This window comes from Symphalangus syndactylus, chromosome 8 (assembly GCF_028878055.3).
Source record: "Symphalangus syndactylus isolate Jambi chromosome 8, NHGRI_mSymSyn1-v2.1_pri, whole genome shotgun sequence".
NCBI lineage: Eukaryota > Metazoa > Chordata > Mammalia > Primates > Hylobatidae > Symphalangus > Symphalangus syndactylus.
The window spans coordinates 59207371-59233344 of record NC_072430.2 but is presented as its reverse complement, the minus strand read 5'-3'; the positions used below and the strand labels follow the sequence as shown (position 1 = coordinate 59233344).

At 40.7% G+C, this 25974-nt stretch overlaps 1 protein-coding gene and 1 pseudogene across 5 annotated transcripts in view; one reads left to right on the top strand and one right to left on the bottom strand.

Moving 5' to 3' along the window:
- ARMH4 (armadillo like helical domain containing 4) overlaps positions 1 to 25974 on the bottom strand; it is a 210824-nt gene that overhangs the window by 57943 nt on the left and 126907 nt on the right. Inside the window, exon 7 of one of the 5 annotated variants that reach the window (XM_055289240.2) lies at positions 17806 to 18504. The exons of the other annotated variants lie outside the window; for them this stretch is intronic. Coding sequence (XP_055145215.1) covers positions 18311 to 18504 — 194 coding nt within the window. The 3' untranslated portion in view covers positions 17806 to 18310. Of the gene's footprint in view, positions 1 to 17805; positions 18505 to 25974 lie in introns of those variants that run through there. 5 annotated transcript variants of the gene reach the window in all.
- LOC129487840 (ubiquitin-like) overlaps positions 1 to 25974 on the top strand; it is a 401690-nt pseudogene that overhangs the window by 307465 nt on the left and 68251 nt on the right.

The following is a 25974-nucleotide window of genomic DNA, read 5'->3' as shown; positions in this document are numbered from 1 at the left end:
CTCTGGGTGCGTTCCCTCAGTCGACCACTCCCTCTATATTGAAACAGTCCTTTCCATTGGCTTCTGTGACACCATGTTTCCCCTCACATCTCTGGCTGCTCCTCCTCAGCTTCTTTGGAGGGTCTGACTTACTCTACTTCACCTGTGAATTATAGTAGTTCCTCAGGGTCCAGTTCCAAGCTATTATCCTTGTCCCTCTGACCTCACACCCTAGGCATCATCACTGACTCCCACGGCATCGTTACCATCCAATGCTGGCTGCAAAGCTCACAGTTCCAGCTCTGCCTCTCCTTTGAGCTCCAGACATTTCTCTCCTTCAGTGTCTCTCATGTACCTCAAACTCAACATAACGAAAACTGAACTCGTGATTGCTCCCTCTCCCCACCCCATTCTTCCCGTAACTCAGGCTCTGCCCTGCTCTCTCTCATCTCAGGGAGAACACCCCTACCTGCACACCTGCATCATCCAAAAACTAGGAGTCACCCCTTTAACACTACCCTTCCCTCCCACTCAAGATCCAGTCAGCCACCAAGACCTTTTGATCCTACCTCCTAAATTACTCTTGAATCCAACCACTCTTCTTCCTGTCCCAGTAAAAGCCATCTTTCCTGTTGCCCAGTCTATTGTGACAAGCTCCTCACTGGCTTCCTCACATCTATTCTTGTTCCTTCTTCACTCCACTTCCACTCTTTATATAGCAGTCCTTACAAGACATCCTGCAGCCAGAGTGATGCCTTTAAAATTCAAGGAGAACATTAGCATATGTGCTATTCTATCCTATTTTATGTGCCATTCCATGGCACCCATGTGCTATTCCACGGCACCCCATTGCTCACAGCATAAAATCCCAAACCCTCACCCTGCACAGCAAGGTCTTGCAGGGTTTGGTCCCTGTTGGTTTACCAGCCCCCACTGCATTTCCTGCTGGCTCCAGGCACAGTGGCCTTCTCTGAAGTCTTCAAATACTTTTTCCTGCCTCCAGCCTTCACAGATCAATTCCCTCCCTCAGCCCCTGCTTCCCTTCTCTATATATCTCAGTTCATAAACACATTCCCAGGGAAGCCTTCTCTGACCCCCATCAGGCCTGGTAGAAGATCTCTAGCCACCTAATATCCTTTATCGAACTTGTCACAATTATAACTTAAAGACTGGTGATTACTTGATGAATATCTGTCCCTTCCCCACCCCAACTAAGAGGCAGGTACCATGAGGGCAGTCCCTGTGTCTGGGAGCACACTGTCTTCTCTGGCATTGCATGATCCTCACCTAAGGATCCTCACCCCACCTCCATAACTTTCGTTAGTGGAGAATGTTCACATGTGCTACAGGTCACATCAGTCACAACCCCATTCCATAGTGACAACCACTCATGTGTCTTTATGTCATGTTTTTCACTTTTCTATACCATACAGTGCTTATAAATATTCTATCATATGCTGAATTTTAAGCTCTAGAGAGCCAAAAAGATTTAGCTTCTCTGAGTTGGGATATTAAGAAAACAATATTTAGATTTAGTGCCCTTGGTACCTCTCAAAGACTCTGTGGAGAGTATTTAATCTACTATCCCCATTTTACACATGAGAAAACTAACACAGAGAAAAGCAAAATAACTTACACAAGGTGACTCAGTAAGTGGTGGGGCCAGAAATCAAACCCTGATCTGTTGGGCCCAGAGCTCGGGGTCAAGTAGAGCACATGAGTGATGGCAAGGACAATCTGTGACTCTGCCTGTGAAGTCGGGAATGGAGCTAAGCAGGTTTTGTGTGAATGATCACATAAACCTCCCACTTCTCTATGGAGACTGGTAGCACGCAGATTCTTTGGCATTACCACAGCCACTTTCCACTCCTTTCAGTTTCTATGTTGGCCAACTGAGTGATGGGAAAGCCTTTGAAGTCATACTGAATAGGCAGTGAAGATTTAGCTGCCTGCAAGATTATATCTATACGGTTTCTTAACTATATAATATCCAAGGACATCGTTTCTTCTTCCAAAAGCAACTATGTGGGAATGTCACTTGCCAGTGAAACTACCAAGGCCTGCAGTAGTACATAAAATTTGTATGTGCTGGTTTATGCACAAAGTACTACATTGCATTGAAAATTTGGATATAAAATATAATGTTCCAGGTCAGGCACAGTGGCTCATGCCTGTAATCCCAACACTTTGGCAGGCTGAGGCAGGCAGATCACCTGAAGTCAGGAGTTCGAGACCAGCCTGGCCAACATGGTGAAACCCTATCTCTACCGGGCTTGATGGCAGGCACCTGTAATGCCAGGAGAATCACTTGAACCTGGGAGGCAGAGATTGCAGTGAGCCAAGATCATGCCACTCCAGTGTGTGCAAGAAAAGGACTGTCTCAAATAATAATAATAATAATAATGTTCGATACCTCACCGTTTAATTTCATTTGGGTTTGGTTCAGGGCAACCAAATATGCTCATTATTTCCCACCTGTCCTGGTTCAGACCATGGAGTCACCCTCTCCCTTACACCTGGATTTCAAGAAAGGCACACACTATGCTGCCACTGCTAAATAAAGAAAGCCGTGTAAACTTTCATAACTTCACTCTAATAGCTGCAGTGACTGTCCCAAGCCCTGAGGACTATTCAAGCCATTTGCTGATGCGTATGTCAATAGTCTCTATTATAGACAGGAAAATAAAGAACTAAGAAAAAATATTTCCAATTTGATTCTCTATGGGGCCACATTTCCTCTCATATATTAATTCTGAGACAGAAAGCAACAAATATGTCCCATGCCAAATAGCTGTATATATCCTCTACTCACCACGTGGAATGAAACAGCATTCAGTTAGACTTTTCTATCATTTAACAATTAGTTTCAAAGGCTTATGGAGTACATGAAAGTGTGCTAAATTTATAGGAGAAGATGAGGTAGAATAAATAGGGCTCTTTCCTGGGTGTTAGGATCTTACAGTCTTAAAAAGATCACAGATACAAATCACTGTAATATGAGGCAACATAATTACCCTATATTTAATCAGCTAGTAGCAGAACATCTTTAAGTGTCATGTAAATGGGAAATATTCGTTACATCCTTGCTCAAAGCTCAGTCCACAGACCAGCAGCATCAGGGAATCATCTGGGAGCTTGTTAAAATGCAGAATCTCAGTCACCCCCCCACCCTACACCTCCTGAATCAGAATCTGCACTTTAATCAGATGCCCAGATGACTCAAATGCTCAACAGAATTTGGAGAAGCACTGCTGTACTTATTTGGTACTTAGTCACTCCTACCAGGAACAAACTTGATGGAGGCTGACTTCAAAACAGGGACTTGGATTTTTATAGAATAAATGCTTAATACACTGTTTTAAAGTGAATCTCTAAGGGATTTGTTTTAGGATTTAAATGTACAAAATATGATTCAAAAGCTCACCAAACTACATGGTCCTGCATTTTAATATCCTGTAAGTACTCAGACACTTGCCTGAAAGGCTAAAGGATTTAAAAATAAAGCTCTATTCGTAGAGGTGAGAATATTTTCTTTTAATGTGTATTAAATTGACCTTGCAGAAGCCACTGGAGGAGACAGAAACTTTTATCCAGAAGTTCAACTTGGTGATAATGTTTTAGAGGGAGTGCCACAAAAGGAAACCAAGATGGGATTTCTCCCAACTTAAGAAGAGCTGCTGAATCACAGAATCATAAAATTTGAGCACAGAACAGATCTTAGAGGTTATTCTCTCAGCTCTGATTCATTCCCAAAGAAAATCATTCTGCAGTACTTCATACCTATAGTATCTTTATCAAATGAGTTCCAAATTATTCATATTCACCAACCAACCAATCAACCAACTTATATATACTGTTTGATCTTCTTCTGATACCTTCAAAATGCTATGATATACTTGTTCCTTTACAAAGCGCATAGTTTAATGAAAGGAAATAAAAGCTCTTAGCAAATAAAGTTGTATAGTTATGTCCCATGAGATGCACAGTGAAGAGATGCTTTAGGAGGAGAAAGGGAATCATTGAGACAAGGTGATCAGTGAGGGCTTCATACAGCTGGAAGAAATCTTGGAGATCAGCAGTCCCAGGTCTTCCTTCATACTAAGGAAACTGAGGTACAAGGGGTTAGGCATGTGGCCAAGGTCATAATGCAAGCCTCTGGCTGAACTAGAGTCAGAAACCAGGTCCTGACTAATTCCTTCTACCATGCCACACAACCCCTCATCAGTGTTGGCTCTCTAAGGCAAAGCTTGCTAGTTGTCCATTGAGTTGTCCATTGAAACCCACCCTCCCCTTTTTCTGTAACAACAAAACCCTATCTGGTCATGGGTTGCCCAGCTGCCCTAGTTTTCTAGTCTTTTGCAGTTAGATGTGGCCCTGTGACTATGTTTTTGCCAATGAAATGTTAGTGGAAGTGATGTGCAACTCAGGGCCCACACCTTAAGAGGGTAAGTTTGCCTCCTTCACACTCTCCTTCCTTCCCACCAACCGTACCCCAGACATCAACAATGCCCTACTAGGTGGCAGAGCACAACTTAAGAAGTACCCTGGATCCCTGAATGATCTGTGGAGCAGAGCACCTACCAATTCAGAATGCTTATCTCAAACTTTTATCTGAGAAAAAAAATAAACTTCTCTCTTCTTTAAGGATCTCAAATCAATATAGTATATAACCTATGTAATATAACCAGAGTGATGTTAAGTGAAATTGTGTAAGAAATACAATAAGAAGTATGATGCTTTCCTATTTAAATAAGACGTACCTCTTTGCATTGACTCTTTGCCCTGCCTCAGTGCCTTGCACATATGAGTAGAGATAGAGATTTTACAGGATACTTAGGTACTACGCAATTTGTTAAGCAGTTTCCATATGCATTAAATTATTTAATCCTTACAACAACTTTATGAACTATTATCTTCAATTTACAGATGAGGAAAATATACAGCTTAGAAGGATGAATTAATTAAGTCATATAACTAGTTAGTATTGAGTAGAATTCAAACCTAGGTGTGACTAGCTCAAAAGGTGGTACTCTTGTCTAAAATGCCATCTTCCAAAGGGTGTGTGTGTGTGTGTGTGTGTGTGTGTGTATTTTGATGGACAGAGATCAAGTGAATGAAATTAGTGTGGCAGGTAGATGTGGTGACCAAAATGCTGGACTGAGAGACCAAAGACCAGGGATTCTCACAGGTTATAACTCTGGGAAAACTATTCAGCTGCTCAGGAGCTAAGTGTCCTCTAGAGTAAAAGTGTTACCTGAACCATATGATCTTCAAAGACAAGCTCTAATAGTCTGCAGCAAACGGGCAAAGACCCAGCTGTCCCTTACTCACTACCACCTATGCAACCACTCTTACTTTCAAATCAACAAAAGAGAAGGCCTTGCTAGAGAAATAGGTTAGTAAACCTATTTGAGTACTGCAACACAGGAACAGTATAGTATGAAAGTTCAAACAAGCAATATAAGACAACCACAGTACACACAGAAACTCAAATGCATGGAGTTTCAGAGTGTCATAGGTTGATTACTCTTTTTCCTGTTCAAATCTAGTTTTCACTTTTTCTTCAGCGAAGGAAGATAGTATAGTCATCCCCAGTATCATGGGAAATTGGTTCCGGGACAACCCTTGGATACCAACATCTGAGGATGTTCAAGGTAATGATATAAAATGGTGTAGTGTTTGCATGTAACTATGCACATCTTCCCATATATTTTAAATCAACTCTAGATTATTTATAATACCTAACATAACATAAATGCCATGTAAATAGTTATATTATTTAGGGAATAACGACAAGGGGAAAAGTCTGTACATATTCAGTACAGATACAATTTTTTTAAGTGAAAGCAGGTTTATTAAGAAAGTAAAGGAATAAAAGAATGGCAACTCCATAGGCAGAGCAGGCCCAAGGGTTGCTGGTTGGCTATTTTTATGTTTATTTATTGATTATGTGCTAAACTCATGAATAATAAGGGACGGATTATTCATGAGTTTTCCAGGAAAGGGGTAGGCAATTCCAGGAACTGAGGGTTCCTCTCCCTTTTAGAGCATACAGGGTAACTTCCTGACATTGCCATGGCATTTGCAAACTGTCATGGCACTGGTGGGAGTGTCTTTTAGCATGCTAATGCATTGTAATTACAGTATAATGAGCAATGAGGACAATCAGAGGTCACGTTCGTGGCCATCTTGGTTTTGGTGGGATTTGGCTGGCTTCTTTACCACATGCTGTTTTTTCAGCAAGGTCTCTGTGACCTGTACAGATATTAATGCAATTTTTAAAGAATATTTTGGATCTTCAGTTGACTGAATTCACGGACACAGAACCCACGGATACAGATGGCCCACTGGACTAATAATTGCCCCAGAATGAAAAAGTAGGGAAGTCAGCATTTTTCCACCGTTGTTTTTCATTGCAGACTTGCTCATAAAGCAGTAAAATTAAAGAAGTAAACACTGGAATGTTCTATCATGGTCCACAGAATAGAAAGAGAGATGTTGGGAAGAGTCTTAGGGACAGTCCTTAAGGATTCATGAAGGAGGTGGCTGAATCTTATGACAAGAATCTTTAAATGCTGAACCATGCGGTAGACAGAGGTAGAAAGAGCAGATAGTTTAAGGTTGAACAAGTAATCTATCCGAAAGATGCAAAAAGAAGGGCCTGTGGGGTTTAAGTGATCATCAGCAGAGAGCTGCATTAGCACAGGTCAGGCTGGGCATCTTCAGAAACAGGAGAAGCCTGCATAACACATTTAAATGGCCCTTCTGGTGTTGTATGTTTCCTAGGGTCTGTATAGATCTGGGAAGGCATGCTCCCAGGGGACCTGAGGAATGCCAGATGCAAGGCCACACTGCCAAACACTCTGTGTAACCCTAGACAGTGATATCTCTGTAGAAAGGGGGGCAAGATTTCAGAAGAACTGGCAAGGATGCTAAATTTCATCAGAGTGAGCTCTAATTAAAGTCAACATTTATGACCAGTATGCATTCCCAAGATCTAGAGAATATAGATTCAAAATGTCCCTTAAGCTGCTGCCTATGGATAGCGTTTCAAATGGACTATTGGAAATGGTTCAACTAATACTTAACATTAATCATCTCAAAAGTACCTTGTAAATACCAGTTTACACCACATCATTCACCAAAAATATGCCACTGAAAACCCTCTGAAGCACTAATTCTCTCTTTGTATGGCATTTATGGAGAATTAATGACCAGCTAAGTCTGTGGACTTTGATCAGAGCCAGTAGTTATTAATGCATAGGATAACCATTACCATGTAAAGCCACACACGGGCCACTTCCAGCCTTCCCACCACCTTGCCAAGCCCGCCTCACTGCCTGCCTAGAATCAATCCTTTCTGAAATCAAGACTGACACTGTAGCTTTCCATCAGACATTATTTCTGCTTTTCCTGCTATCCTCTCCAAAGCCAGAATCTGGTTAATCGCTTTCCTCAAGAAAGGATATTTCTGAGAGCTACAGGAGAAATGAAAGCCATGGGTCCTGATAACCACTGAATGTAAAGGCTAGTGAGATAAAACGTCAAATATGACTATAGTTTCCATCATGTGGGGTTTTTTGCAGCACCTTATGAATATTCCACAGATCCATCTCTGCACCAAAAGTCGTGTCAGGGAAAAGGGAGGCAGGGCTGCTGCATCACATTCTACTTCAAGTAAATATCTCCCTTTGGAGCTGTGGAAGGCACCAAGTATACAGCCTACAAGGCAGGCTTCAACTTGGAGGTGGGGGTGGCCAGGGGATGAGCCAGACGTGGGGTTAAAGTCAGAATCTAGCTTGCACTAGGTCCTCTGCTTATGTTATCTCATTTACTCCTCACACAAGCCGAATCAGGTCAGATTTACCCATTTTATCTTTAAAAAAAAAAAAGCAAACAAAAACTGGGGCTCAGAAAGTCTAACTTCTTCAAAATCACGCACTTAAGAGCAAAGGTGGCTGGGTGCAGTGGCTCATGCCTGTAATCCCAGCACTTTGGGAGGCCAAGGAAGGAGGATCACTTGAGGCTAGGAGTTTGAGACCAGCCTGGCAACATAGTGGCACCCAGTCTCTAGAAAGATAAAAATAAAAATTAGCCAGGTGTGGTGGCACACGCCTGTAGTCCCAGCTAGTTGGGAGGCTGAATAGGTAAACAAGCACAGGAGTTTGAGGCTGCAGGACTCTAGCCTGGGTAACAGAGTAAGACTCTGCCTCCTGTCCCCCAAATAAAGAAGAGCAAAGCTGAGAATTGAGCCTAGAGCTATTAGGTTCCAACACGTGGGCTCTATGCATTAGCTACAATGTCTTCCCAGGAAAGGCTTAACAGAAGAAACAGGCAGAGGCACAGAGGATAACTAGACGGCAATGAAATAGAGAAGAAAGCAGCCAGCAGAGTCCAAAGCTGCAGAGTCAGGCAATGGAAGAACTGAAAAGGGATGACACATGCAGCAAATGATATTAACAGAAACAGTGCCCATTAAATGTTAGCTATGTGCCGGGCACTAGGCTAAGTGTTCTAGCTATATTAACTCTTTTAATCCTTACAGCAGCCCCCAGAGATAGGCCCATTTTACTGATAAACACAAACTAAGGCTCAGAGAGGTTAAATAATTTGCCTAAGGGCATACAGCTAGCAGGGAGCAGAGTCTGGGCTTGAATGCAGACAATAAGGCTCCACAATTTGCAGCCCCTCCTGGGAGGTTACTGAAGACCTCAGCAAGGGCAATTTTAGGAGAGTGGAGTGATCTAGCCAATTTGTAGCTTGGCCATGAAGGGGAGAAGAGAAGTAAAGAGCGGTCACTCAAGGGGATATACTAGTTCCTTGGCGCTGCTGTAACAACACACCACCCTCAATGTGGCTTAAACAATGGAAATTTATTCCTCAGGTCTGAAGAATACAAGCCCCAAATCAAGGTACTGGCAGGACCATGATCCCTACAGAGCCTCTAGAGGAGGTAGAGGAGGGTCCTTCCTTGTCTATTCCTGGCTCTGGCAGCTCCAGGGGATCCTTAGCTTCGGGGAACATAACTCCAATCTCTACCTCAGTCTTCAACTGACCTCCTCACTCTGTCAATGTGTCTCTGTGTCTTCTCATGGTGTTCTCCCTGCATGTCTGTGTCTGTGTTGAAACGTCCCTCTTCTTATAGGGACACCAGCCATGTTAGATTAAGACCCATCCTAATGACCCCATCTTAACTTGATTAAATATATGAAGACTTTATTTCCAAATAAGGTCATATTCACAAGACCCGAGCCTTAGGACTTCAACGTATCTTCTGGGTTGTGGGGACACGATTTGACCCATAATAAGAGCCATAGGTTCAAGGGGGAGAGTTTTTCAAGATAAAGATGGGAAAGAGGATTCATGTGTTCTTTTAAAATAACATTGTATTAAAGATCAGTAGGCAGGTCACGGTGCTTTCCGAATAAGCAGAAAATCTGATTATCTGCATCCCAAGAAAGCTTTGTAAGGCCTGTTATATCATTTTTAGAACTCTGCTTTGATTTAAAGAGTTGGAGAAGGACATGGCTGAACAACTTTTGCCAGGAACACTTTGGTACTGTCATCTATCACAACCTCGCAGCTCATGTCTTCCTTGATCAATAAGAAAGCAAAATCAATGCCCATGTCAAGCTGCACGGGTAGCTCTCAATCACACAGACTGACAGAGGCAAGCAGTGGCATAAACAATAAAACTAACAAACAGAAACGTTCCACCTGGCTGGAATTTGGTTTGTTTTTTAATTGACGTTTTTCTTAGGCAATTAAAAAATGAGTGTGTAATCTGTTTATATCAAATGGAAATAGCAGTGAAAGGAAGTAGCTTGGAAACAGCCAGATGGCAAAAGGAAGCCAGCCTGGAAGTAAATGGCTGGTGTAGGTAATACGCACACTTTTAACAAAGGATTAGCTATACTTACAATATCAACAATAGGTTGAGCCAACACCCAAAGTATTGGCATTAAAATTTGGCCTTAACAATTCCAACACAAGATTATCATATCAACAAACTGTCACTTATAATATTTATGCATTAACTTTTCTCAAAACATTATTACCCACTCCTTCCTGAATAGCTTAACATAGGATCCTAAGTAAAACCCTAATTAGAAAATTTAGCGAAACTCTAATTAGAAACACCTATAAAGAATAAGCAGAAGATAGTTGTCAGTGTTTCCAATGCCCTGAGATACCTCTGATTCTCACTATCTTTGCCATTTAAATTCACAACCACTGTATTCACTACAATATTGGAAGCAAAAAATGGCAACTCTCAGATGAGGCAGAAGACAACATTATCAAGGAGTAAGAATGCTCTTAAACACACAACTATACAAACGGATGTTTTTCTACTCCAATAAGTCAATCAAAGACTACATTTATTCCAATAATGTTGATACTTTGAAAAACTCCATTCCTACAATTACCACCAGAGTAATGTGACAAAGAATGTAAAACATTCTTTGGAATGCACGCATTGGAATTCATAAGAATTCATAAGAACTTACCAAATTATTTTTATTGCTTGCCATATATGTGATATTGTGCTAGGTGCCATTGATTTTTTGAAAGAGCCAGGAGTAATTCAGAGCCAAAACAGATAAATGATATTGTTGATCAAGCAGGGTTAACACTATTTGGGATCAAAAAAATGTTTCACAGAAAGTATGTTGCCAGCCAGAGTACAATTCACTCTTGAATGCATCAAATAGAGCCCCCTGATGGTTTCAGAATTTTTTCAGAGTACATCTGGGTAATGCTGGATCTTATAGGATGAATTTTTACCAAACGATGCCATTGACTTAAGAGAATCTGGCCAGGTGTGGTGGCTCATGCCTGTAATCCCAGCACTTTGGGAGGCCAAGGCGGGAGGATCACGAGGCCAAGAGATCAAAACCATCCTGGTCAACATGGCGAAACCCCATCTCTACTAAAAATACAAAAATTAGCTGGGCATGTTGGTGGATGCCTGTAATCCCAGCTACTTGGGAGGCTGAGGCAGGAGAATCGCTTGAAACTGGGAGGCAGAGGTTGCAGTGAGCCAAAATCACGCCACTGCACTCCAGCCTGGCAACAGAGTGAGACTCCGTCTTAAAAAAAAGAGAGAGAGAGAGAATCTACCTGCATTTGTTGCCTATGATGTGATTGCAGCCTTTCATTCTTTGGAGCCTTGAGGCTCAGGGAGATACCTCAAATCACACATGGAGGCTAAACCTACCAGGCATCAGATTATTTATCATCTTCCTCAAAGAACCTCACTGATTTCCAGTTTCCCTTGAAAAATCAATACAAATGGTGAATCTTTGTAGGTTCTATGCATACTGCAAGTACACAGCATACCCTCGACAGAGCTTCTCTTCATGCCTACACTGTCCTTAAGAATGAGCCTGTTTCATTACCTAATTTAATCTTTACTGGAGGACAGAAATTAACCAGCTCCGTGAACAGATGAGTGACTGCATGACTGCATTTACACAGCAATGTGGCTCCATGTTATCACCACTTCCTACTACTATGTCTGTGAGTAATCTCTTCCTCTTAAGTGTGGGCAGGGCCTGTGACTTGCTTCTAATCAATAGAATACGACAAAGATGATGGGATGTCACTTCCATAACTGTTACATAAGATTGCAATGTCTGCCTTGCCAGCAGATTTTCTCTCTCATTGGCTTTGATGAAGCAAGCTGTTGTGAGTTGCACTGTGGTGGGGTCCACATAGCAAGAAACTGGGGGCAGCCTCCAGCCAACAGCCAACAAGAACCTGAATCCCTCAGTCTTACAGCTGGCAAGATACTGAATTTTGCCAACAACCATGTGAGCTTAGAGGCAGATCCTCTTCAGTCAACCTTAGGAGGAGCCTCCACCAATTCCTTAAAGCTGAGATCCTGGTGTGGGGGACCTAGCTAAACTAGGCCTTGCTCTTCACATTATTTCATTACTAGAAGCTTTTCTTGCCATGTTAGTAGTCTTGATCATTCATTTACTTCAATTAAAATGTGCACTAATTTTTAGAAACTCCCAGGAAAATTCTGCAACTGCCAACAGCATGTGTATTCAGTGGTCAATCTTGGTAATAGTATCTCAGCATGTATAAACATGTTATAATGTGTCACAGCCATGCCACAAATCCTCTGCCTCCACATGCCAGTTGAGAAAGCCAGTCCTGTTCTTCATAGTTACCCTGAAGAGTAAACAGGGAATCCAGAACAGGTAAATCTGTAGAGACAGAAAGCAATCTAGTGGTTGCCAGGGCTGGGGCAGAGGAGAATGGGGAGTAATTGCTTCATGGGTACAGGGTTTCCTCTTGGGGTGATGAAAATGTCTTGGAGATGGGTAGAGGTAATGATTGCAAAACACTATGAGTTTATTAAACACCATTGAATTGTACACTTTAAAGTGGTTAGTGGCTAATTTTATGTTACATAAATTTTACCTCAATAAAAATAATTAATGTTATTAAAAAAATAAATAGGGAGAAGGGGGAACCACGAAGGCTTTGAAGAGTTCGGAGAAATGTTTTTAGCCAGAAGGAAGGTCAGTATGTTCGCTTTTCTAGGAGGAAAAACCAAAAACAGCTGTACTGCATGCTACTTCCAAATACTATATTTCATAGATCTTGAAAGGTCATGGATTATAAGATTTACTGTTGACATTAAGTATATACACCAACCGCAAGACTTACCCATGATTTTAGAAACATCTAAATGTGAAAATCATTTGTATTAGACTCAAAGGAAAATACTATCACAAATAAACAAAATGTGGTTACTACTAATTTTAGCAGATCCATTTTGTTTGACTAATCTACAATGTAACTTAGAGTGACCTGATACAAAATGGAAAAAATATAACGTCAACTAGGGAAAAATGAATAGAAGAAAGACTGGAAGAGGATAGGCCATTTGTTTCCTATGGGTAGAGGAACTGTTGGTGACTTTTCCCATCTTCTTCAAACACTTTTGAAATGTGGCAGGATGGGGTTTCTTCATATTTTATCTGCTTTGTACCCGTCCATCTTCTAGCCTAAGGCATCAGCATTATACTATGAGAGGTGGACACTACAGAAACAGAGAGGGTTATTTGTCTGAAAGTTTCATTTATTTATTCAACAAAAATGTATTGAGAGGCTGTTACATGGTAGGTACTATTCTAGACACCAAGGAGACACATGTGAATAAACAAAGTGTCTGCCCTCCTGGAGCTTCCAATCTAGTGGGAAGAAAGGGGCCTTCTTAACTAAGCAATGCAAAACAGGACTTAGTGGCTGGTTCACAAAACTACAGGATGAAGCTAGCATCCTGGGAGAGATTGGTGAAAGAAGTGGGGAGGCAGACCAAGAAAAAGGGATTTATGACAGCCAGCACAGCCTGGAAGGGAGATGGTAGCAAGACATTTGCATCATTCTGTGGCTTCCAAGTGTTTGTGCGGTCTGCTCCAAAAAAAGAGTTCTTTATGGTGGTGGACAGAGCCAGAGACCTATCCACTTGTTCCTGGGTGTAAAGCCAGGGTTATATAGTTTATCCAAATGTTTTTGCTTTGAGTATATCCAGCTTCATAGCCAGAATAAACAAACAAATAAACCAAAATGGGGGAAATGGATGAATACTAACACCTGCCTTCCTCCTTTTAGCCAACCAGGGACTTGCTTTTAGGAGGTGATGTCACTATCTGCAAAAATGATCACCTTATGAAAATATGTAAAATAAGAAATCCCAGGAGAAGTTGAAAGCTCAAGTAAGGAAAAGAAGAGAAAGAACAAGTGAAAGAGAGTGTCACATTTCTCTTTGGAAAGTACTGGCTTTTTGTGAATTCTAATGGATGTTATGTCATTGAAGCATCATTTAAGTGACCTGAATGATTCTTCTTTTCAGAATGATAATGGATATGACATAGGTGCTAGGGGATTAAGAGGAAGCAAGAATGTGAGTTAAGCAGATACTGAAAAGATATCCTGTAAAAGCTTTTAGTTCTTTTTATTATTCACATCCCTGAAAATGGATATATCTGCAAACTGACTACAAAAATCAACTCTCCACAATGGGAGGAATTATCAGTTAATTCTCTCTACCCCCCGACCCCACTCCAAAAAAGCTTTAGTTGCTGATGCTGATGTTTCTACACTAAAGGAAGCATTAATGTTCCCACCTTAAGCTTTATATATTGATCACATTCACTGACTGGAGTAATTGCCTACACTTGAAAATGTTGTAGTCTTGAAAGATGTTCTTTGCTTCTCAGAACGCCACATCCCTTGTGCTTGTCATGATTAGATAGCATCATATTTGCCTTACTCAGCTGAAACTAAGACATCTCACCAGCCTAATGATGCCTACCTGACAACCAACGCATTTGGGAATGAGCCTAATGATTTGTCATTTAGGAACACAGAAGTGGATTTCAGAGTACCAGGAAAAGAGACAGTGACAAGATACGTTCAGCAAACTACACTTGTTTCTAAGCCAGCAGGCAAAAGTGTTACCAGGAAAGTGTTCCAACTCTTGGAACTGAATTGATATAACCAAAATAAAGTTAACAACTTTTACAGCTTAAAGAAGACTCTAGGCCAGGCGCAGTGGCTCATGCCTGTAATCCCAACACTTTGAAGGGCCAAGACAGGCAGATCACCTGAGGTCAGGAGTTCAAGACCAGCCTGGGCAACATGGAGAAACCCCATCTCTACTAAAAATACAAAAATTAGCTCAGCGTGGTGGTGCACACCTGTAATCCCAGCTACTTGGGAAGCTGAGGCATGAGAATCACTTGAACCCAGGAGGCGGAGGTTGCAGTGAGCAAGATCGCGCCACTGCACTCCAGCCTAGGTGACAGAGTGAGACTCTGTCTCAAAAAAAAAAAAGAGAGAGAGAGAGATAAAAAGGACTCTAAAGATCTATAAAGATCTAGTCCAAAGATCCCCTGACCATCATCAGTTCATGATCTACCTGCAGATATCAAAGACTTACCTGGAAGATGAACAAGATCAAAGCTAGTATTAACTTCCAAGTTTCTTCTTTCCACAATTACTGACATTTCCATTGAGATAAGAAATATTGTGATATCCACTTCCACCCATGCATGTATGCAGTGTATGTTCATTCATTTATTTTAGTAATCAACAATCACTTATTGAGCCTGGAAAATGTGCTATATGCTATGATAGATCATAGGCAATACAACAATGAATATGGCATAAATTGTCTACCTTCAAGTAGCTCACAATCTCATATGACAGACATTTAAAAATACAATATAACACTATGAATAAAGGACTGTACAAGTATAAACAAAGAATAGATTAATGAGAATTCTCCCAAATAAGATGACAGTTTCATCTGATAGGGAACAATGGGTAGGCCAAGGGAGAAGTTGGAAAGGGAATTCCAGACATAGAGACCTGGATATGCAAAATCTTAGAAACATGAAAGAACACTGCATGCTCAGGTTAAAAAGAGTTTGGTGGCAGGGATATAAAGTATGCAGATGGCAAAAGAAGAGGCATTCAAAGGTAAGGTTATAGGAAGAGAAATTTGACGTACAGCATCAAAGGCCATGCAAAGGAAATTCATTTTATCCTATAGGTAACATAGGCAGCCAACACAAGGTTTTCATTTAAATGGGACCATGCTGTCTTATTCAAATTGATCAGCTCTCAGAACCTGTTATAACACCTGTTCACACCACAAATATTTGTTCAGTGGAGTTGCTGATACTCAATGAACACAATAAGATTTGTGTTTTAGAAAGATATCTCTGAACACAGTGTGGAGAAGGGACTGGAAATAGAGGAAGCTGCAAGACAGAACATCAGTAAAGAGGCTTCTGCAATAGTTTGGGCAAGACATGATGCTGGCTGAAGGCAAGGAGGATGGCAAAGAAGGGTAAATTCAACAGTCACTCTTAGGAGACAAAATGAATGGGGCTTTGCTACTGAGTGGATGCGAGAACCGAGTGAAGCAGAGAAGAATTAGAGATGGCACCCAGATTTCTAACTTAGACAATGAGGGTTCCCAAATGGCTCAGTTTCCTTACCAGCTCAAAGAGGAGGAAGAAGGTGATAAGCTCCAAATAGCATGCAGGTGGCAGGGCTGTACTTGAATAGGGGGTAGGTCATCTCTTCCTTTGAGTCAAAAAGGAAGGTGGGCCCAAATACACTGGGGGTGAGCACAGAGGAAAAGTGAAGGGGTTTCTACATGCTGACCTCACATCAGGCCCCTTTTTACACATGAAAACAGTAAAGGCTCAGAGCAACTAAGAGTCACCTAAGACCACACCATAAATTAATAGCAAGGCTAGAGCAATAAGAAGTTTCCCCATGGCTCCTCCCACAATATTACAATGTTTCCCTTTACAAATTAGGACAAGACCAAACACTTCAATTTCCTGGATATAAAAATGGCAAGGGGTTCATCTACAAAAACTAAGAAGAACTGGCCTTTCACTGTTCTGAATGTCTAGTTCTTGGCAAAAGCACATTATGGAGAAGAATGGGGTATCCATCCCCTCAAGCATTTATCCTTTGAGTGACAAACAGTCCAATTACACTCTAAGCTATTTTAAAATGTACGATTAAATTATTATTGACTATAGTCACCCTGTTGTGATACCAAATAGTAGGTCTTCTCCATTCTTTCTATTTTTTTTTTTTTTACCCCATTAACCATCCTCACCTCCCTTCAATCCTCCACTACCCTTCCCAGCCTCTGGTAATGATCCTTCTACTCTCTATGTGCATGAGTTCAGTTATTTTGATTTTTAGGTCCCACAAATAAATGAGAACATGTGATGTTTGTCTTTCTGTTATTTTGTAACCTGATACATTTGAACACTTATTTTCTTTATTCTAAGAAAAATGGTTATAGTCCTACTAGCCTTGAGGCCGTACCTTTTATAATGTGAAAAATAAAGGTTCTTTTGGATGAATAAGGTGAGTGCAGGCCCCAGAGTCAAGTAAAAAATATACATATTATATATTATATATAATAGTACAGGTAATAATTATAATAAGGAACTTCTGCAATGACAATGATAAAACAGGCAAGAAAAGTTGTTAATGATTCATCAGAACACATTTCTGCTATCTTTTCAATGCATACAAATTTTTTGGTCTCCTGGCTTTACTCATCCAAAAATCAGTATTTGGAACTCTTCATGAGTTTAGGGTTTTGAAATATAATTCATGAGTCACTAGAGATAGAGCAAATACTGACAGAATAACTTCATGTTTCTTATCGACATTTCCTTCTTCATTATCTTCTTAAAATGTCCAAGACCTAATGCAATGGCCAGTTCTTTATCGCCAGTCACATCACATAACTGGTGCCAAACTGGCTCCCACTTGTGTTTTAGGCTGACTTTGACTTCCTGATAGAAACTGAAGCTTTTTTTTTTTAACTCAAACACCCCAGTGAGGAGTAAATGTAGAAATAAGGGAAAGACAGACTGCTTCAACATTTGATTTTATCTTTCATATATCATATGCTAATAAAATAATCAAGAGTATTTGTCAAAGTATTTGACAAGACACTAAGCAGTTTTCAGTATCTCAAGAGAGATATAATGACAGCAATAGAAATCATGATTAATTTTTTAGGTATTTCAAATTATCTAAGTAAAATCAGGAGGAAGGATATTCTTTATGCATTTCAAATAGTGCTGATGACAAGGGAGATAAAATGCACCATGACGATAACCTGTGCGAATCTCGGATGGAGTAAAGGAATCCAGATGCTGGCTTTCTAATTTGTGCCCTGACACATGCTATGAGCACCTTTTTACACGCTATTTTATGCAAGAGATCATCTCTGACCCCTCAGCTCAGATTCCCTTGTTGTCTCCTTCCATTTCATCTAGTTCATTTCCTATGATTATACTAATCTTTCTGTACTATAATTTTTTGTATTACCTCTTTAATTGCCTGTCTCCCCACCAGATAGTAAGCTCCAAAAAGCCAGACTATCACTACTATTTACCATTGTAAGCCTAAAGCCTAGCAAGTCCCTCACATATTGTAGGCACATAGGAAGTATTTGTTGAATGAATGAATGGATAGATGGATTGCAAGGTTTACAGAAGCAACTTTTTTTTCTGAAGAGACTTAATGATTATAAGACATGTCATATTTTAAATGATAAACAATAGTATGTAGTAAAGGATTTGAGTTTCGGGTGGGAAAGAAATCTAGATAACTAATTGTAATAGCTACTTTAAAGTGTAATAGCTCCTTTCCTTTTCCCTGTAATAGAATCCTTTTGGGCCGGGCGCAGTGGCTTATGCCTGTAGTCCCAGCACTTTTGGAGGTCGAAGTGGGTGGATCACCTGAGGTCAGGAGTTCAAGACTAGCCTGGCCAACACGGAGAAACCCCATCTCTACTAAAAATACAAAAAAAAATAGCCGGGTGTGGTGGTGCACGCCTGTAATCCCAGCTACTCAGGAGGCTGAGGCAGGAGAATTGCTTGAACCCAGGAGGCGGAGGTTGCAGTGAGCCGAGATCACACCACTGCACTCCAGCCTGCGCAATAGAGACTCCATCTAAAAAAAAAAAAAAAAAAAAAAAAAAAATCCTTTGGCCAGAGCTTTCCTTTTTAGTTGACTGCAGCGACACCTACTGCTGAGTTCAAGGAAGAGCCATCTTTTAACTTCCTGATGGTAGGTGGTGCCTGAGACAAGACCACAGGGTGTTTGGATATCACCCTGTCATCATGCATAATGATTCTTACGGACAGGTATCCCCATTCCACGGAGAAAATACTTCCGTGTATATTTCATTAACATATCCCACAGTAAATTAGGGACAGAGCCCTAAATAGCAACTTCTGGCTACAGCGCCCCTCGTTGGGGGCTTGCTCAAATAAGCAGAAGAGACAATATCACATACATTTGCCTCACTAGAGGAAATGCATAGCAAACACAGTTCCTCTTTATCTGAATACCACCTTTATGTCTATATTTGGCTTCATGAAATTCCCACCTCTTTGGGAATTTGCCCCATAAAAATATGGCAACTCCAAGCTAAATAAATGATGGGAAGAAGAAGAAAAGAAACACACCAAAAAACCTAGAATAGTATAAGGAATCATTCTTATGCCATTTTTAAAAAATAAAACTGTTGCGTTTCTAGTGTCTCTTGTTCACTTAAGAAGTCACTCTGTGTTATCCTCATCACTAAAGTCAATCTGCTGGTTATGCTATAAAAAGTACAAAAGATACTAGAGGCTGCATTGATTGTGATTACACTCAAACACATCCCAAGCTGCTGTCCTCTATCAGGTTGTTCTATTACTGAACACTATTCTGGTGTGGGCACATTCATGTTCACTGACTTTGAGTTCTAAAGTACTTATTACCCTAACAAGCAATCAACTGTTACTTCCTCTTAAGCTCCTCACTTAATCAGAAAGGATGGGTTTATTTACTTCACTGGGAAAAAAATATAGTCTTCTAAAACTTCAATCTACTTTTAGACAGACTTTTTTGTTCAACGTATGCTCAGAAGACATATGATGATGTGACTACTACTAGCTCAATGGAATTCTTTGTTTAAGCAGATCAAAGAGAAGAGACGTGAGAAATCAAGGAAACCACCTGGAAGCCCTAGACCTGGCCTTTCTGCTCACTATCTGTGCACTTGGAGCAAGTTATGAACTACCCTGAACCTCAGTGTCCTCAATAGTAAATGGTAACACTAATAACGCCATGTTTATCTCAATGCTAGGGTTGTTAGAATTATTAGAGGAACAAACAAGATAACGTGTGCTAAAACATGTAGTAAACTACAAAAAGGCCATACAAATTTAACAAAGTATCATCTCAAATCCCAAAATTGAATCAAGGTTTTATTATATTTGCCTTTCTCTTGATAAACCAAGAAGCACATTTAAAAGGCTAAGTACAACAAGCAGCCATAGAAATTCAGAATTTAAGAATGCAGGAAGCCTCAAATTCACCTTGATTCAACCTTTTGCTTAAGATGAAGTAATTGCAGGGATAAATTCATGGGGACAACCTCATGCCAGGCTGCAAATCCCATGCAGCCAATTGATTCTCACAGAATGCTTTCACTGGTTTTTGTCAAGTTTTTCTATCTGTAACTAACTTATGCTTGCAATTCATCTACCATTTGACAAGTGGAGTTGTACCCTAACCCACTCTCTTCCCAATAAGTTCATGAACATTAAATCTGATATGTAATCTACTGTTAAACTATTCCTTATCCTGATATGAATTATATTCATTAAACTGAAGCTTCTCTCAGCTTTGGCAGTGGATGCAACACAGTTCTTTTTTTTTTTTTTTTAGTTTAATTTGCAGTATTAACATTGCTCCATCACTTTAAGTCTAGACAATCAAAATCAACAAAACAGTAAATCAAGCTCTGATTTGTAGTATTTATTCATTTCTGTGGTGTAAATCCTCCCACCATGGCCAATTTCCAACCACCAATATGACATCACGGAATGCAGAGTTGGGAAAAGATACACAGTAGCACACCGTGATGTGGTTTTCCACCATACCATGCAACAGATGTAAATAGCCTCGAAAGCCCAGACAGAAGTAACACGTAGTAAAATAATTAGGAAGTGAAGAGTTTTGAGCATATGAAAATATTGTAATATAATTTATTTAGTTGTAAATTTATATAATTTGATTTCTATTAATGGCTATGTTTAAGAGCTGACTTTAAAATTCCCAAAACTTTTAACCATTGGCTCTTGCAATTCAATATGTGCTGGCTCCAGCACACGGCTGGAAGGAACTCACAAAACTATGAGAGGGATGTGGCTTTATATATTAAGAGCCGCATCTTCTGCAGCCAACAAACCTATGAAAAAAGCTCATCATAACTAGTCACTAGAGAAAAGCAAATCAAAACCACATTGAGATACCATCTCACGCCAGTTAGAATGGCGATCATTAAAAAGTCAGGAAACAAAACAACAGATGTTGGAGAGGATGTGGAGAAATAGGAACGTTTTTACACTGTTCGTGGGAGTGTAAAGTAGTTCAACCATTGTGGAAGACAGTGTGGTGATTCCTCAAGGATCTAGAACTAGAAATACCATTTGACCCAGCAATCCCATTACTGGGTATATACCCAAAGGATTATAAATCATTCTACTATAAAGATTCATGCACATGTATGTTTATTGCAGCACTGTTCACAATAGCAAAGACTTGGAACCACGCAAATGCCCATCAACGATAGACTGGATAAAGAAAATGTGGCACATATACACCATGGAATACTATGCAGCCATAAAAAAGGATGAGTTCATGTCCTTTGCAGGGACATGGATGAAGCTGGAAACCACCATTCTCAGCAAGCTAACACAGGAACAGAAAACCAAACACCACATGTTCTCACTCATAAGTGGGAGTTGAACCATGAGAACACACAGACACAGGGAGGAGAACATCACACACCGGGGCCTCTTGGGGGTTGGGGGCTAGGGGAGGGATAGCATTAGGAGAAATACCTAATGTAGATGACAGGTTGATGGGTGCAGCAAACCACTATGGCACATGTATACTTTCTGCACATGTACCCCAGAACTTAAAGTATAATAAAAATTTGGTGATAGTCAAAAAGAAAAAAGAGCAGCATCTTCACAATCAAATAAACATGTGTTCAAATCTTGGCTCTGCCATTTACTGAATACATTACCTTGAGCTTTAATTTGTTCATATGTAAAATGGGGAAAGTTTCACTATCTATATCTTAGGGTTATTGTGAGGATTAAATAAGGTTTTATATGTTACCATTATAACCAATACCTGGTACTTATTAAAAACACAAGAAGAAATGTATGTTTAAAAACAAGAAGGAAGAAGGAAGAAGAATAAGAAAGAAGGAAGAAGAAAGAGGAAGAAAGAAGAAGGAGGAAGAAGAAAGGAGGAGAAAGAGGAGGAAGTGGAGGGGAAGGGAGAGGGGGAAGGGGAGGAGGAGGAGGAGGAGGAGGAGGAGGGGGCGGCAACTATTATTTTTGTGGTTGTTGAAGAATTTCCTCATCATTAAGCAGAGTAAGTTTCCAGGCCAGAAGATCAAATCCTGTTCTGTGAAAGTTTGTGGAAATGGGAAAAGATGCCCATGTGCCTGGAAAACACTGTGGGGATGAAGCCAGCAGATAAATGACCCTTTAGGTCTTAAAGTCATTATCCTGCTTTTCCCAAGAATCATGGCTATCTACTGTTATTTAAAGCAATCCAACCAATCTTTTCTTCCCTATGTAAGTGGCTCAGTGGCTGGAAAGGACTAAGTGTATTTTCATTTCAACCTGGAACTCTAATTTGTAACCCTGTTTTCAGAATCAAAAGAAGAAAACAGAGGTCTACTGCCTGAATGCAGTAGCAGATCCCAAACTTGCTTAACACCTCACCCATATTCTTAGGGAAAATATGCAAATATACTCAAACACATTGAATTGGACATTTTAAACTAGTGGATTTTACTATATGTAAATTATATCTCAGTAAAGTTGTTTTTTAAAAAGAAAGAAAAGGAGAACAAAGCTTTGGAAAATGGAAGAGGGATAAAGGTGGTATCCTGGGGAAACTAATAAAGAAGGGACTAGGGACACCACCTGATGACAGCAGACCTGACAAAGGGGAACCTGCAAGAGCACTGCTTGAGTGTTCATGAGCTGTCTGGGAGCAACTAACTGCTAACTGACTGTTCACCAGCCACCCTGCCAAGAATCCTATAGTTGAACCCAGACTCGGGCCCCTCATTCCTCCCATCGAGGCCACTAGACTTAGCTTTGTCTACACCAAGACTTCACCCTCTACCCGGCCAGCAGCAGTGATGTCTGCCTATACCATAATCTTGCTTAGCTTAGCCCCTTCTGAACACCCCAGTGGGCCCTCCATACCACAGCCAATGTCCCAGACCAGTCATAAGCCCAATGAGGGGGCCATGGATACTAGGTGGTAAGATGTATTTGATGGGTCTGCAGGACCATGGGAGGCCGAAGAAACAAGTTAGACAGCCCTGAGCTAACCCACGTTTAGTGATTAATAACACACTGGTTACAAAAGGGTGGTTGATCTATCTAAGAATGAGTAAGATTTAAAGATTGTAAAGAGTGAGAACTGATGAAACCATGTATCAGACAGAGTGAAAAAATTAGGTAGAATAAGAGTAGACTGTGCGTAGTGGTTCAGGCCTATAATTCCAGCCATTTGGGAGGCTGAGACAGGAGGATGTCTTGAGCCCAGGAGTTCAAGACCAGCCTGGGCAACATCGTGAGACCCCATCTCTACAAAAAATACTTTTTTAATTGGTCAGGAAGGGTGGTGCACACCTGTGGTCCCAGCTACTCAAGAGACTGGGCTGGGGGGACCGCTTGAGCCTAGGAGGTCAAGGTTGTAATGAGATGTGTTTGCACCATTGCACTCCAGCCTGGGTGACAGAGTGAGACTCTGTTTAAAAAGAAAAGAGAGAGAGAGAGAGAGCAAGAGTGGATGCACTGGCTGGCAAGAACACTCTGTATGGGTAAATTACTATTCTCCTAAACTACAAATAGGAAAACTGAAGCTCAGAGAGGTTAAACTCTGTTCCCAAATTCACAGAGCTAGCAAGTGATATAACCAAGATTGGAATCCACATCTTTTTTATTCCACTGCTCCCACACATCCTGTCTCTTTCTTCTGAAATCCAAATTCCTCTTAAAACCACGTTGCTACTTAAAATTCCACCCTTTGCTTCCTCAACAGGTTCATTTGTAGCTGTACTATCAGAATAGAAATTTTCAGGAACTACTACCAATTGTGTACTGTGTACCCATGTAGAGTTAATGGATAGAGATGATACTTTTCCCTTAGCTTTCTGATATTTGCCTTGCTGAAGTCCGGAGGTATTACTAAATAAGCCCAGCATTCTCTCCTACTCTTAAGATGAAACAGACATTACCTCTCACGTTTCAACTACCAGTTCTTCCTTGATTAGATTACCAGTTCTTGTCTCCTTGATCTTCAGAAATTAAAACTATCAGCAGGGCAGGGCAAAAGCTTATGAGCTCCTCTGGTCAGCTGCTGGTGCTCCCTGTCACAGCTGCATGTGGCTGCTGGGAACTGCATGGGCCCTGCACTAGTTTAATAATCTGAATTTGAAAGGAATGCTTATATCCCACACATGCCAAGACCTAGGAGTCATCACTTCTTTTTCTTTCTATTTTTACCCTCTCATCCAATGCATTCCTCTGACTGTAACCTGTACAATCATGTACTATCTCTGAGGTGCAGCCACCTTCCCACACAAAAGTCTATTATAGCACCTCTGCTTCATTGGAATAAAGAGGCCCTTCTGTAGCAGTCACTGCTGGTTGCCTATCCAACAGCCACTCACTCCTTCCTTGTTGGAAAAAACCCTACTTCTGCCCATGTACATGGTTCAGCAATCTGTACCATTGTTGGTACAGATATAGATCTTGACTGGCCTAAGCCAGGTGTCAGCAAACTTTTTCTGTAAAGAGTGAGATAGTAAATATTTTAGGTTTATGGACCATAGGTCTCTTGCAACTACTCAATTCCAATGTTGTGAGATGAAAGCAGCCATAGAAATAAGTAAACAAGTAGGCTTGGCTGTGTTCCCAAAAACCTTTCTTTACAAAAACAGGCATCAGGCTGGATTTGTCTCAGGGGCTATACTTTGCTGACCCCTGGCCTAAGCCAATGGGACCAATGTAGTTCCATTTTCTTGCTAGAAACTGGTTGAAACATAGGCATACGATACAACCATGGCCAATGTGAGATGAAGGCAGATGTGTGAGCAGCTTCTGGGAAAGTCTTTCTTCAAAAGGCTCATAAGAAGTAATAATGCCTCTTTTCTGCCACACATCACCACATCTGAATATGATGCTTGAGAATGTTGCAGCTATTTTGAGACCATGCAATTTGGAAACGCTTTTGACCTGTGGCACACTCTTAGGCTTCCTTAACTATAAATGAGGGATAATGATACCTACTTATAAAACCTAAATGATGTAAAGTATATCAAGTGCTTAGCAGTATGGGCATTGTCTTCGTCTGTTTTCTGCTGTTTTAACAGAATACCTGAGAGCAGGTAATTTATAAAGAAAAAAACTTATTTCTCACAGTTCTGGAGGCTGGGAAGTACACAAGCATGGTGCTGGCATCTGGCAAGGGCCTTCATGCTGCATCATCCCATGGCAGAAGGCAGAAGGGCAAGAGAGCACATACAATAGTGAAAAGAAAGGGGGGTTGAACTCCCGCTTTTTACCAGGAGCCCACTCCTGAGATAACTAACCCACTCCCATGATAAAGGCATTAATCCCTTCAACAGGGCTCTGCCCCCATGACTTAACTACCTCTTAAAGGCTCCACCTCTCAACACTGTTGCATTGGGGATTAAGTTTCCAACACATAAATTTCGGGGGACACATTCAAACCATAGTAGGTATAGAGAAAGCTCCCAGGAAATGAGAGCTACTATTGCTAAATTTACCATACATTTGTGTGTCCACAAAAATTCTATGTAAAAGGTAGGTGTTCAATAAAAACTTTCTGAATAAGTAGGTACTTGGAACATTTTCCTCCCATGAGCAAGACTGGATGTGCCCTTCCAACCCTGCTCTGACTTTCTTGTGCTGAAAAGCACATACACCTGGCTCTTTTCTAGACTTAAACCTTGATCCTTACCTGAGGGGAGCTGGGGGTTGGCTTCCTTGGCACTACTCTAATCAGCCACAGAAAAGTTCTAAAATTCCACACTACTTATAAACAAAATAGTAACTATAGAAATGATCTATCTGAGTAACTGGATTATGGTGAAGGAGTTGTTGGTAAGATTTGAACAGCAGTTAAGAGTGACATAGTTCATCCTCATTGCTCATCTGCAGTAGGCAACAGCCAGGTTTGACTGCCAATGATGCTAAGACAAGGAGATGAGATGGCTTTCTCATTATCATTAAGATAGATACATATATACATATAAATTTTTTTTTGAGATGGAGTTTCGCTCTTGTTGCCCAGGCTGGAGTGCAA